The following is a 14,434-nucleotide window of genomic DNA, read 5'->3' as shown; positions in this document are numbered from 1 at the left end:
ACGAGGCGAACGAAGACAGGGGTCTTCACAAAGTGGGAGCAAACGCTAACATGAGTGTTGATGTTTAAATTCAAAGTGAAACATCATGTTAGTGGTTTTTATGTAAAATAGTAAGGCCAGAACTTCATGTTCAAACTCATAGAATTTTACGAGCAGTTGAATAATAAACATTATAGAAACATTAGCAAGCCAGTGTGGGGAGATGTGGAGGTTTATTGGGTGCTTACAATGATGATTTGACTAAAAGTGGATTCAACAACTATTTCTTGAGAGTTATTCTTCTTTTAACTTTTAATTTGAAGAGAGAGAGAGAGAGCACAAAATATCAATTTGTGGTTCTACTTATTTATGCATTTATTGGTCGCTTCTTGTATGTGCCCTGACCCCTGACTGGGGATTGACCCTACAACCTTGGCATATCGGGACGATGCTCCAACCAACTGAGCTACCCGCCAGGGCTTAATTTCTATTTTTTTTATTGAATTTATTGGGGTGAAACTGGTTAATGCAATTATATAGGTTTCAGGTAATAATTCTATAATACAGTGTCCCCCCAAAATGTATACACTTTAACAGCTGATAGCTCAATTTTGAAAATGAAATATATTTTAATAAATATTGCCTTTATAATTATTCAAAATGTGTGTATACATTTTGGGGGGAACCCTATACATTATCTGTATAGTCTATCGTGTGTTCACCACCCCAAGTCAAGTCGCCTTCCATCTGCGTTTATCCCCCCTTCACCCTCTTCCACCCTCCCCCACCCCTTCCCTCTGGTAGTCACCACACTGCTGCCTGTGACCAGGAGGTGTTTTCTTATTTATTATTTATTTTACTGAATCCCTTCACCTTTCTCACCAGCCCCCTGACTCCCGGTCCCTCTGGCGGCTGTCAGTCTGTTCTCTGTGTCTATGAGTCTCTTTCTCTTTGTTTGTTAGTTTATTTTGTTCATTAGATTCCAAATCATATGGTGCTTGAAGAAAGATTTCAACATATGTTAGATTTAATGAGTTTCCATATTTTATAAAAATTATGTTCTAGGAAAAATATTATGATGCACCCATAAGAAATAAACAGATTGAAAACTTGTGCTTACATATGTTTTAGCTGGATAGATACATAAAACCAACCTTTTTTCTAGTGCTACTTAAAACAAATATTCTAGATTCTGCTCCAAGTCATTTGGTTTTTGCTGATCAATCCTTTTGCTGGTGACAGATTTACTAAAACATGAGGGTGCTGATGCTTCACATTTCATTTGATCATGTTCTCAGTTTAGCAGTCTGGCTCCTAAACCCAAACTGCAATTGGTATTTGAAGACACACATACATAAAGCCCTGAACAAAGAAAAACCCTAAAGCCCCATAGAGATGTCATGCCCTGTGAGAAGTTGTCAAACTCTCAATAAATAGGACATAAATATAAAATGATTTCGATTCTGATTCCTAAAATAAACCCTCAGTAGGTTTCCTGCAGAAGTGGTGATTGTTTGGTTCTCATTTTAATGATCAAATTGGAATAATAGCTAAATAATTGTAATTATTCTGGCATGCAAAATGGGAATCAGTATTGAAAAACAAGCCTCTTGAGGACACTGTGAAATAAACAAGCTGCTGCCAAATTCTGCTGCATTTTATGAAAACTCACACACATGGTGTCAGGTTTTCAGAGGGGACAGTGCTTAGTTTGGACTCAGCTCCGGCTGTTCACTGCGCTCAGGGGGTTGGGGGGCGGGGCTGGGCGGGGGCGGGGAGGGAGGGGGTGCTCCCGCTGAGGATGCTTTCATTTCAGGGCGACCCAGGAGTCCCAGGCTTCAAAGGAGAAGCTGGCCCCAAAGGGGAACCGGTAAGGGCGCATTCTTTTTAAAGGAGAAGAAGGACATGTGCATTGCCTAGCAGTGGGCAGCTCAAAATGCTGATGTTTGTGAAATAGTAACTGTGACTGTAATCCCTCTGGATGGAAAGAGCCCATTTAATGTAATTTAGAATGTATGACTGGCTTCATTAGATGGATCTTTCCACTCCACTTGTTGCATGGCCTTTTCTGGTAACTGCTTTTCCGTTTTCAACAGGGGCCCCATGGCATTCAGGGTCCCATCGGCCCCCCTGGTGAAGAAGGCAAAAGAGGTCCCCGCGGCGACCCCGGCGCAGTTGGTCCTCAAGGGCCGGTGGGAGAAAGGGTAAACTGAGTCATAAAGCAACTTCTTACGGTTCCGGGGAATAAGTCTGGGGGTAGTAAGGAAAGCCAGAGCAGTTAAGAGACGCGCTTGCAGGTGCTGGTTTAGCATGGTAACCTGTGAATGAAAGGCACCACCAACCACTGTATTCATTCATGCAGCTAGGGCTTGAACTAGTACTGACGGGTCGCTGTGCTACGCCAATGTGTTGTGTTGCTGGGGATACACCAGTGGGCAGAAGGCTGCGGTCCCAGCCCTCATGTGGGGCTGGTAAACTATAGTTCACTCTGATGGGGACGTTAGCAAAAAACAAGTCAACATTAAATAAAGACATAATGACACTTTTTAATAAATGCCAGGCACACTTAGGAAGTCACAGGGCGATGCGGCAGGAATAGCTCCGGGTGTGTGACCCGGGGGGACGCTAGATGAGGAGGCGAGGAAACAGGACCTGCGGGTGAGGACGTGCTGGGAGAGAACGTGGGAGGAACACTGGTCAGCAGAGGAAACAGCAAAGCCCGGCGGAGGCTGACTGCAAAGCCCTGGAGGACAGTGAGGCGGGCCTGAGGGGGACAAGGCCGCACTCACACTGGGTGAGCCTCAGGGGCCGCAGGGGCTGCCAGCGCACAGGCCCAGGCGTGGTCTGGCCGTTCTGCGTGTGCAGGTGCGCCCTTCCTTTGCCTCCTGCCTGTGTGTCAGTTTAGGTTTGATTTTACCGTGAGTTGTTAGAATATTTCTTGCTCTGGATAACTTTTTGGCTCAGTACTTATATATTCTTTAAAATTTAAGATTTCCTCTGTGTAGTCAGGTTTTTTCTTGTGCGTATTTACCGCCATACGGGCTTGATCACAGACTCTAAAGCCGTTAGTGCTAAAGATAAACGTTATCCCTTCGGTATGTATTCCGAAACCATCGACAGGTATTAAGATTGAATCTTGCTCCTTTGTAGGGTGCTCCTGGCAACCGCGGTTTCCCGGGCTCTGATGGCTTACCGGGACCCAAGGTGAGGCCATTTCGTCAGGGTGGCCATGGCACGGCGGGAGGCGCGGGGGCCCAGCGTCATGCTTTAGCCTTGGCCGTGGGGCCCAGATCCAGAACAGCTTTGGACACTGATGTCATGTGCGATGTCTGCGTTATAGAGGGTGGCGGGGAGGCTGCCGATGGAGGGGGTATGGGAGCTTGTTTCCGGACTCGTCAGGGAAATGCCGAGAAGAAGAGGTCATGGCCATTTCCTGGAGCTGACGTATTATTTCCTTTATCTAGAAATTTAGAGTCTTTCAAAATTCTATGTTTTTTCCAATATCTAAATGATGGGCGCGAGGCTCTGATCACCACTTCCATTGGGTAACGAAGAAACAGCGCGGTTCTCCCAGGAGTGCACGTTAGAGCCGCAGGCGCGGGGCCCTGTTTGCCGGGAGGCCTCTGCAGTGACCGACCCGCTGCTGTTCGTTACACTCATGCTTTGCTCAGCAGAACAGGAAGTTTATATGCTCATGTGTGTCCCCGTGCTCTTTCCTGACACGTCCGCTTTGCTTTGGAACAGGGGGCGCAAGGAGAGAGGGGGCCTGTAGGCTCGTCAGGACCTAAAGGAGGGCAGGGGGACCCAGGACGCCCCGGGGAACCAGGGCTGCCGGGAGCTCGGGTAAGAACAGGACCATCTTGTGGTCCATCAGCCAAGAGATGTGCTCCTGGGAATCATGAAGGGTGTTTCCTCCCTTTACTCTCTTCCCTCCCCTCCCCTCCCCTCCCCTCCCCTCCCCTCCCCTCCCCTCCCCTCCCCTCCCCTCCCCTCCCCTCCCCTCCCCTCTCCTCCCCTCCCCTCTCTTCCTTCCTTCCTCCCTCATTACCTCTCTCTCTCTCTCTCTCACTCTCTCTCTTGCTCACTTTTACAACTTGGAACATTTCTTTGTTTTTTGGTTTTGGCCCGATTCATTATTTTGTAAATACTGGCTTGTTATTTTTGTCATGTGTAGAAAACACACTTAATTCTAGTCTTCCTTTTTCAAAGGGTTTGTATGAAGAATTTTACCTCTTTTCATGAAAAAAAAATCCTGTTTGTCCATTTTATATATATTTTGCTTGATAATAACTTATTTGACTTGACGGAGAGAATTGATGATAAATGTCATGTAAGATATATTTTCTATCACTTGACATTTATTTCAGCTTTGGAATTGCCCTCATATCCAATGGTCAGCAGTCCCTTCAGGAGAGAGGAGTTACACAGAAAGTGGGATGAAAAGATACCTTTGGCCCAACATGAGCTCTTTCTCCTGAGCCCAGGATTGAGTCCACGAGTGAAGCCCACGCTAGCCTTCCTCCTGCTAAGGAAACACTGGCGTGGCTGCATCTTGGCTCAGACATTCTTCCCTCATGTCTGATCCAGGGGAGTGCCGCCCAGTGCCGGCCAACAGTGCTGATGTGAAAATGACCCCTGGGTTTAGACCGCATCTGGACTGGGGGGCTAGGAATGGACTACACACACCTGGTGGGAGCATAGCGTTGGCTTTCCTGATTTTGGGGTGACTTGTACCTGGGCACCCCCCTTGCTGGGACCAGGATACCGTGTTGGAGGTGCATTACAGAGAGCGGTTACGTGAGGTTTCCAAACCTGGTGGCTCCTGGACCGCGATGTAGACTGATGCCCTGCATCCGGCCTGGGCACTGCGGGGGTTTGGGGAGTGCCCTGGAGGCAGAGCCCCCGCTGATGCCGCCCGCCGGCCTCTGTGCTGGTCGCCCTGCATCCTGCTGAGCATCCTGCTGAGGCCAGGAGGGTCCAGGAGCTTGTCTAGGGGACCCTAAGGCGCCCGAGAGCGGCCTTTGCCAGGTGGAACCTGGTCCTATGAATGTGATGCTGTTTTTACTCCAGAATCTTCAGCTGCAGGTCAAACTGACAGTTACTTTAATTTTCAGGGTCTGACAGGCAATCCTGGGGTTCAAGGTCCTGAAGGAAAACTCGGGCCTTTGGTAAGTGCTTTAAGCCGACGCCCGCAGCCGTGGGTGCTCCTCCAGGCAGGCAGCTTAGGGGGCTGATGTTTCTGATCACATGGCTGCTGACCATGTTTATCTGTTTAAGGGGCCCTGCCCCTTGGAAGCAAATAGTTAGGATCTGCATATTTTCAAATTCACCAAAATTGTCACATTTTATTGAAGTAAATGTTTGAGATTAAAATTGCTTTCTGGACATCAGGGAAAATGTCAGAATGATGTATTCTTCATATTGACGAGATCTGTCTGTTAGCAGCATTCTTATTTCTCAGTGTTCCTTCCAGTTTGATACATTTAAGAGATAAGTAGGTATGAATTTTGACGTATACTCTGGGCCCTTCTCTTATATGTAGATGTGAAGTAGAAGTCTGAGGTTTCATTGCCACGAAGTGAAAGGAGAAGGGACAGCTTCCTCTTTTCAGCTGAGAAAGGGAGGAGACACGGAGATGAGGCTCGGGGATAGAATGAGAATAGAGAGTCAAAGCTACTCCAACAGCGTTCGCTTGTTTTGTAGACTCTCGCCTGCCCTCCTTCACTCAGATAACAATGTCGGAAAACTTAAAACACGTTAGGTTTTATAGTGAGCGAAGGCAAGGGACTCCGGGGGTGACGTGATGTTCAGAAAGAACCTCCACAGAACTTACGTGGCTCCTGTGGCTTTTGCAGGGCGCTCCGGGGGAGGACGGCCGCCCCGGGCCCCCCGGCTCCGTAGGAATCAGGGGGCAGCCTGGGACCATGGGGCTCCCCGGCCCCAAGGGCAGCAGTGTGAGTACCTGTGTAACCTGCCTGTCGTCTCCTGTAGTTCTCACCGGGCACAGGCGTGCTGCGGACAGATTGATTGACATGTAAGTTTGTTCTTTAGGGCGATCCTGGCAAACCTGGGGAAGCAGGAAATGCTGGTGTCCCTGGACAGAGGGTAGCTATATACATTTTCTGCTAAAGAAAAAAAATAAAATTACGCAAATTCTCATGGCCCTCATCTCACAACTTCTCTCTGTGTGACGCTAGGGGGCTCCTGGGAAAGACGGCGAAGTTGGCCCTTCTGGGCCCGTGGGCCCCCCGGTATGTGACCTTTTGGCAGAAATATGTGCATATTGCGTTTTCCATTGTGTTTGTCCAAGACTTTACTGACGATAACTTTGGGGGGAAATAAAGAAGAAGCGCATATCGAATAATCGCAGTTATATCTTTCCTTTTGATTCCTGTGCTGGAATCGTCTGCCTTTTAAAACGGCATGATGGCTTCTTCATTTTAAATCTCTATACAATGCTGATGGCAAAAGGCTCCCTCTTCATCTTTATGTATCACTGTTGGAAAATATGTCAACTAAGGAAAATAGAGCTTGATTAACATTCAATACTGTATTTTATTTAAAATATTAAATTACTGAATATTATCTATCTTATTCTAATAATGTGTCTTATAGATATTTATTTAAGCTGGTTTTTCTTTTGAGGGGCTAAAAAGGAATTATATTCTTTGAGGTATATTTTCATCCTAGCATTGTAAAATGAAGTGTTTATCAGAAATATTTTGGCATTTTATTTGTTTAAAATACCAAATGAATTAAAATACTAGCTTTGTTGACTAGTTTTGAAGGTTTGATTAATGGTTTTTATGACACTTAGAAATAAACTGCAATGAAAATATTACCATTTTAGATTAGATATATGAAAGTAATGAATTTTTCCATCTCCAATTCATCCAATTTCCCCATAATTTTATGGTTAGCTCCAGACATTTTGTTTGGATCAAAAAATAAACACATGTCATCAGTCTCTTTGCTGGCTTTGAAAGATATTTTCTCACTAGCAGGGACTTCAAACCAATAGATGACTTTTAATACTAGTTTAGTATCCGGCCAAAGTGAAGAACATGCGATTGGAAGAAATACAATAAATGGAAATACTTCTAGTGGTTCTCACGGACAGGAAGCGGGGTGAGGGCTGGCTCGGGATTTTCACCATTTCCTTTCCTCCGTGCCTTAGGGCCTGGCTGGGGAGAGAGGCGAGCAGGGCCCCCCTGGCCCCACCGGCTTTCAGGTACGTGCGGTTCCGTTGTTGAGTCCCTCTCCACTGACTACATGCTCTTTTAAAATGTGAAAAGATACGATAAAACGATGCGTAGCTCTACAGTTTTCCACGTCATCCCTCTTTTAGTAAATAGGATAGACATTTGAAAAAACTCCAACATTTTTTTCAAAGAAAAAGAATAGACTTCCCCTGAAAAACTGATTAAAACCCAAAGCTATTAACAAATGAAAAACCAAAAAATATTCTTCATATCACAGTGACATTTATTTAACTGTTTTAAGACTTATCTGATTTTATTGGCACAGTGTCTAAAAGATTTTGTTGAACAAATTTTCATAATTTATCTAAATATATTGGTATGGTAGACTATTTAGCAGCACGAATAAGCATAATTTGGGGAAAAGAAGCTTTCAGTAGTATTCCAATAACCTAGTATATTGTTTTCAGAGCCTTTATAAAAACCTACAAATCTAAAGAGCCTCCTGTTACATTGTTCTTTTGTTTGCTAAGTGATATGCAAATGAAGGCCTGACCAGTCAGCTGGCTTCTGTGGTTAGTTATGAGATGGAGGCCTCTGGGTCTGTGTTTGAACAGCATCTTTTGCTTGAATAGAGTCCCGGAGGCTCTGTGAGCTGTAGGAGGTCAGCTGCTGACACTGGTGGCCTGGGCAGCTTCGCAGTCACACTTCCGTTGTTGCTTTGGTTTTAGGGGCTTCCAGGCCCCCCAGGGCCTCCCGGGGAAGGTGGGAAACCAGGAGATCAGGTAAGTGTTTGAATACGAAGAACAGCAATACTAGAAACCACTGCTTCTTAATATCACTTATCATGTGAGTGGCTCCATTCTGGTGTGATTTACATATATTATCTTTTTAATATATTTTTATTAATTTCAGAGAGGAAGAGAGAGGGAGAGAGATAGAAACATCAGTGATGAGAGAGAACCATTGATCAGCTGCCTCCTGCACACCCTGCACTGAGGATCCAACTGCAACCCAGGCCTGTGCCCTGAGGGGGAATCAAACCCTGACCTCAGGTGGACGCTCAACCCCTGGGCCACCCCAGTGGGCCACATGTTCTCTTTTTTAACCTCAGACACCCTCGCTACTACTACTCCCCTTGCTACGGTACGGAGGGGAAGGGGCACAGGTGTCAGGTCGCACAGCTGGTGGGCTTTGAGCCCAGGTCACATGCTTCCCACGACTGTTCTTAATCCCTGAGTGAGTCTGAGTCATGCGATGGAGTTTTCCTGGAGGCTTTACCAGCTGTTATGAACAGATACTACTTTATCTCTATCATTTTATGAGCACATGGGTTTATTTCGTTTATTTTTCTCTGAGGAATTCATTCATTCCACCATTCAACAAGTATTTGCTGAGTGCTGCGGGCTCAGCTGTGCTAAGCCTTGCTTGGCCTTAACCAATTGAACAAGATGGACATGGACTTTGCCCGTATCCTGTATTACAGTGAGGGACAGAGTACAGGGAGACAGTGACAGTGACTCTAACTGCTATGGGGTGGGGGGAGGGGCACTGTGTCTATGGAAACACAGAAGATGCCACTGATTCTGACTGGAGGTTTAGGAAGAGTTTCCTGGACGAGGTCATAACTTCCACGAGATCTGAAGGATGAAGGATGGTAAGCGGAGGAGGAAAGGTGAGGAAGTGCGCTAGGACATGGAACAGGAAGGACAACGTTTTGCAGGTCAAGTTAAGGCCGTGAGCACAGTTCTGTGAGTCAGGAGTGCAGAGTGCAACTCAGAGTGGAGGGAGGCTGGAGGCGTGAATTGGGGCCAGATTATGGAGGGTCTTAATTTGAGTCCTACTTGTTCTTCCTCTTGGAATAATGGGCAGCTGACGAAGGGTTTTTAAGCAGGGGCACTACTGTTTGATTGAGTTTTAGGAAGATCACACCTCAGTGAAGACAGTAATTTCAAGGGATAAGACCAGAGGCCTACTTTATACAGAGATTATCTTTATCAAAGAAAGAAAAAAACTTTAGTGGAGTCATGACTGCCCTCGTCTGAACCCACAGTTCCTAGTAGAGTGTGTTGCCCACATTATATGTTCAAGAAGTATTTACTGAGTTGAGTGGAATTGGTTTTATTCAAAAGATCAGTACTCTACTGCTTTTAATTTCACTTCCCTCTCTTAAAACTTTTTCATATTGCATTAGGAAATAAAAGGCTTTTAGTATATGTATTACTGTATCTCTAAAAACATGAATGCACTTTGGAAGATAACATTTTGTATGTTCTCACTGCCAAAAATCAAATATTCAGTTACAACATCATTTTTTTCTGGAAAAATATTTCCATCCAATTTGTGTGATGCCCACTCCATTTATAAAAGTGGACACATCTTTCTTTCTTCAATATTTTGGGCTTAGTGTGTTAAAAAAATTAGGTGTATGATCTGGAAAGATTTCTAATAAATAAATGCCATTTAGCTCAAAGATTCGCTTCCCACCTTTTAAAATGAATGTTACAGGGAGTTCCTGGCGATCCGGGGGCCGTGGGCCCATTGGGGCCTCGAGTGAGTATTCTCTCCTTCGCATCCGCCTGCTGCCATTGGCTTCCCTTTAAAAAGCACCTTTTCCTCGTGTCTTCAGCGGGGCTTTTCTGTGGCATTAAATTCTTCTACTTCCCGTGAAGAATATTCTGTGCTGGGAAACTGCCCTATCCTGCCTTCACGTCTGTTTCTTGTCACTAAATCGGGAAACCGAGCCTCAGTAGTTGCTCATTTCTGAAGCTTTCCCCGGGAGGACCTGTTTCATGTTTTCGGGAATGTTCCTAACCCCCTTCAGACCAAGCCCTGAGGCTGACATTCCGCTGTTGTGCTAGGGAGAGCGAGGAAACCCGGGGGAGCGAGGAGAACCGGGAATCACCGGGCTGCCCGGCGAGAAGGGGATGGCCGGCGGGCACGGCCCCGACGGCCCGAAGGTGAGTACGAGCCAGCATGTGCTCCCCGCGTTCTCCAGGGTATTCCATTACTTAGTTTTCCTCCGCAGCAAATACTTACGGGCAGCTACAGGCTTGCGCTTGGCGCTAAGCGTCAGCTAAAAACGAGTCCCCTGTTGTGATAGGGTTTAAGCTCCACTGTCCTTGTCCTGAGTTCCACGATTCTGCTGACAAAATCTACGGAAGGACGTTGTCTTTGCATCTAAAATGCAACACAGCAGAAGGCAAGAATCAGTGCCATTTCTTTCTGGGCGCCATTTTAACATTGATAGCAGACAATGGAACCAGTTTCAGCATAAACATCTGAAGTCGAATTTTTCGTGATTATGCAAATCTTTATAATCCAAAGTGATTGCATAAGATTTGCTTCAATTTAATCACTGAATGAGCCTCAAAACCAGCTTAATATCATGGGTTTATTACAGAGAGAATGAAATACTCTCTAAATGTAGTGTCTCCTTTCTTTATTAGAATCTCATCGTGATGTTACCAAAATAAGAAAAAAGGAAGCTCTATCATTTTTATTTGAATCAGTACTTAATTTCCCCAAAGAGAAAAGTTGAAAACATAAACTGATTATCAAAATGGCAGATCTGATCGTTGTTTTTTTAATGAACTCAGAGATAATTTTCCAAATGAAACATATAAGCACTGGGTGAAGTCTCTGAGAATCTACTATTTTGTAATTCCATGTGGTTCAGTCTGGATATTGAGGTGCTCTCCCTTCCTGTGGTTGGTTTCAGGGCAGCCCAGGACCAGCTGGCACCCCCGGGGACACGGGCCCCCCAGGCCTTCAAGGCATGCCCGGGGAGCGAGGGATTGCAGGGACGCCGGGCCCCAAGGGCGACAGGGTGAGTCTTCTTTCTTTTTTCTGAGTTCGTTCAATTAGATTTTCTATCGACATTGATGTCCTGGGCAGACTTTTACTTCTGCCGTCCTGAGTCACAAGCCGCTCATTCATTCATTCATTCATTCATGTTTTAATGTATATCTATTGAGAGAATGTGCAGTGCCCGGCACTGTTCTGAGCTCCAGGAGATACGGCTCCAAGCGTAAGACATAACTCTTCACTCGTGAGCCCTCCGTGCAAGTGTGGGAAGGAGACAACCACACGAATGCAGGCTGTTCTGTGTTTCCCCAGGGCGGCCTAGGAGAGAAAGGCACTGAAGGCACAGCTGGGAACGATGGAGCAAGAGTAAGTGAAACCATTCGTCCCCCCCCAGCCCCCCACCCCAGCCCTGGAGTCAGCATTATCATCATCATGGGAAGTTGCCTGGACTTTCCAAAATAACGTTTGTAGCGCTTCCATGGCGGTCGGACTCACCTCCATGGCGGTTGGACTTGGAGGATGAGGAAATCTGAGATTAGATGTTGACCAACCGTGGACACTCGTTCTGCTCACCTCGAGTTAGGCCAGCCAGAAAGGAAAGTCGCTATTGAGAGACGTGAGGTCACTGCTGTCAGCAGCGGGGCCTCTCTCACCTGTCTTCTTCACAGGCGTGTTCATTCTATAAAGTAGCTGATCTCATAGCTGGTCTAGACCTCCTTCCAGGCGAGGCAGGTAGAGTCTTGTAGAGCAAAGTTGTGATTAATGTTTCTCAGTATATTGGAGGTCAGGGGTGAGAAAACAACAGGGCGATGAATCAGCATTAGAAAGGGGGAAAATGAATAATACATTTTCTCTCTATGAAAAAGTGTGTAAATTTTTATTTTATTTCATCAAATCCTTTAAGGAAGTATATTAGGTAAATTATTGGAAGAATGTTGTTCCACTGTAGATCCAGAGAATTTAATACAGTTTACTCGTGTTCTTGTTAATAATATAAAATTACAGAATCATGCTTGTTCCTTAAGCTTCTTCAGTAGTACATACAGAAAGTAAATTACAAGCGAGTGTCTGGCTGCCCAGGAAGGGGCAGCACACGGGTATTGGAGGGAAAACGTGGTTCAGGAAGAGCTGCAACCGAGTGGAGGAGGGGAGTCTGTGGCCACGCGTGGAGGAGACCCAGCTTGTACCCTGCGGCAGCTCCCCCGGCTCTGAGCAAGAGCACCCCCTCTTCTCAGTGTCGCTGTGGCGCTTCCTTACATGCAGGGGGATGTAGAAAACCAAATGCGTTAGCACACTTCACTTTTTTGAAATAAAAGAGTGACATTTTGCTAGCGTATTAGAATGCAAGAATATGGCATTTGGCACAAATGAAGACACGTCTCTTCAGTCTAGACCAGGGGTGGGCAGACTTTTTGAGTCGAGGGCCACAATGGGTTCTTAAACTGGACCGGAGGGCCAGAACAAAAGCATGGATGGAGTGTTTGTGTGAACTAATATAAATTCAAAGTAAGCATCATTACATAAAAGGGTACGGTCTTTTTTTTCAATAGTTTTATTCATTTCAAACGGGCCGGATCCAGCCCGCGGGCCGTAGTTTGCCCACGGCTGGTCTAGACTCAAATTTCAAGTAGGATTAGCAACGTTAACAGGCTAAGAGACGGAGGCGCTGGTGGAGAACAGCACTGAGTCAGACTGCTGTTGAAGGCAGGGCCACGTCTGGGTGAGCTGAGTTAGATGAAAGAGATGAAGACATTCGGTGGAGATTGTTCTCGACCAGCTAGAAACATGTTGAGAGCATGTAGATGGCATTATTTATTCTAGGTCATGCTCTGCGAAAGCAGCCCTTCTCTGTGTGTGTGAACATGGAGACTTTGTGCCTTCTCTCCCTCAGTGTCCTGTTCCTCTGTTCCCTGCAGGGTCTGCCAGGCCCCCTGGGCCCCCCGGGTCCTGCAGGTCCCACTGGAGAAAAGGTAATGAGTCCTTCTGTGGAGTCGGCCCATGAGGCCTGAAGCGGGCTCTCTCAGTGTTTTCCCTTTCACAAAGCATGGCCGTTGGCTAGTTCACGTCCGTTATCTGCCCTCCATGCGGTGCCCACCATCCCACAGTGGTGCTGTGTCTGCTACTGTTTCGGACAGTAACCATCTACCATCTGCTCTGCAGGGAGAACCTGGCCCTCGAGGTTTAGTCGGCCCTCCTGGCTCGCGCGGCAATCCTGTAAGTGACCGTGTGTTGTGGTCTCAGCATCACCTTGAGCAGTAAGACAGTTCCTCTCTTGGCCTGACAGCTATAGAAAACCGTGCCTGATACAGTAGGCTATTTCTAACTTTCTGGTTTTCAGCTTTTACTTCTCTCATTAAACTTAAAAGGTTATCACTCTATTAATGTGATACAGTTGAGTGAGTGTAGGTAAGCAGCTCACTAAGTAATTAAGAGATGTCTTTGAAACTTCAAACCTTGGAGATTTTGTTCTATGGTATATACATATCATCATATATATATATATATATATATATATATATATATATATATATGGTCTTCCTCAAGCAGTATGTCTGATTTTTCTATATATTATTTCAAGACACTCCAAATTTATATAATTGTATTTTTAAAAAACTTTAATTAAATTTATTGGGGTGACGTTGGCTAGTAGGGTCATTTAGGTTTTTCAGGTGTCAATTTCTATGATACAAGATCTGCATATTGCACTGTACGCCCACCCCCCAAAGTCAGACCATCTTCCATCACCATATAATAGGCTCCTTCAAACCCTATCCCCTCAACCCCTGCTCTGGCAACCACCGCCTTTGCCCATGGGTTTAAGTTTGATATCCCGCGTATGAGTGAAATCATGTGGTTTTTAGCTGTTTCTGTCCGACTTCTTTCACTTGGCAGAATATTTCAAGGTCCATCCGTGTTGTGGCAAATGCCGCTATGTCATCCCCTCTTGTGGCTGAGTAGGACTCCGTTGTGTTGTGCACCGCCTCTTCTTCATCCAGTCCTGTCGCAGGCACTTGGGCTGTTTCCGTGCCTTGGCCACCGCGAACAGCTGCACGTTCCTGTGCGTAACGAGGTGTGAACGTCTCCTCTTGTCTTCCAGGGTTCCCGCGGTGAAAATGGCCCCATTGGTGCTGTTGGTTTTGCCGGCCCCCAGGTAAAATTTTCGTGTATCTCTATGTTCAATGAGCACTCCCTGTGAGAGCGTGCGTTAATTAGTTATCATTGCCATATGTTTTGAAGGTAAAAGATTCTGGAAAGTTTGCGGTTTTCTAGGTATTCTCATTTTCAAAACAGTTCACGGACTAGCACAAAAATGGATGAGTTTACACAGTTCCAGATTCTATACTTCTTTGTTAAACTGAAACCTGGTGCGATAACTTACTTCTCTCGGACTGTCATTAAGGATCCCACCAGGCCGCTTCTCTCTTCTCTGCTGTCATTCTGATGACAAA

At 45.8% G+C, this 14,434-nt stretch overlaps 1 protein-coding gene across 1 annotated transcript in view; it reads left to right on the top strand.

The window, feature by feature from the left end:
• Nucleotides 1–14,434, top strand: part of COL5A2 (collagen type V alpha 2 chain) — a 139,513-nt gene that overhangs the window by 104,776 nt on the left and 20,303 nt on the right. Inside the window, exons 22-38 of the mRNA XM_036319022.1 lie at nucleotides 1,796–1,849; nucleotides 2,076–2,183; nucleotides 3,130–3,183; nucleotides 3,724–3,822; nucleotides 5,094–5,147; nucleotides 5,835–5,933; nucleotides 6,031–6,084; nucleotides 6,177–6,230; nucleotides 7,157–7,210; nucleotides 7,910–7,963; nucleotides 9,687–9,731; nucleotides 10,040–10,138; nucleotides 10,900–11,007; nucleotides 11,298–11,351; nucleotides 12,902–12,955; nucleotides 13,146–13,199; nucleotides 14,083–14,136. Of these exons, the coding sequence (XP_036174915.1) occupies nucleotides 1,796–1,849; nucleotides 2,076–2,183; nucleotides 3,130–3,183; nucleotides 3,724–3,822; nucleotides 5,094–5,147; nucleotides 5,835–5,933; nucleotides 6,031–6,084; nucleotides 6,177–6,230; nucleotides 7,157–7,210; nucleotides 7,910–7,963; nucleotides 9,687–9,731; nucleotides 10,040–10,138; nucleotides 10,900–11,007; nucleotides 11,298–11,351; nucleotides 12,902–12,955; nucleotides 13,146–13,199; nucleotides 14,083–14,136 (1,152 nt within the window). The remainder of the gene's footprint in view (nucleotides 1–1,795; nucleotides 1,850–2,075; nucleotides 2,184–3,129; nucleotides 3,184–3,723; nucleotides 3,823–5,093; nucleotides 5,148–5,834; nucleotides 5,934–6,030; nucleotides 6,085–6,176; nucleotides 6,231–7,156; nucleotides 7,211–7,909; nucleotides 7,964–9,686; nucleotides 9,732–10,039; nucleotides 10,139–10,899; nucleotides 11,008–11,297; nucleotides 11,352–12,901; nucleotides 12,956–13,145; nucleotides 13,200–14,082; nucleotides 14,137–14,434) is intronic.

Source organism: Myotis myotis, unplaced genomic scaffold (assembly GCF_014108235.1).
Source record: "Myotis myotis isolate mMyoMyo1 unplaced genomic scaffold, mMyoMyo1.p scaffold_m19_p_8, whole genome shotgun sequence".
In the NCBI taxonomy this organism is placed as follows: domain Eukaryota; kingdom Metazoa; phylum Chordata; class Mammalia; order Chiroptera; family Vespertilionidae; genus Myotis; species Myotis myotis.
This window is presented reverse-complemented; position numbering and strand designations above follow the sequence as displayed.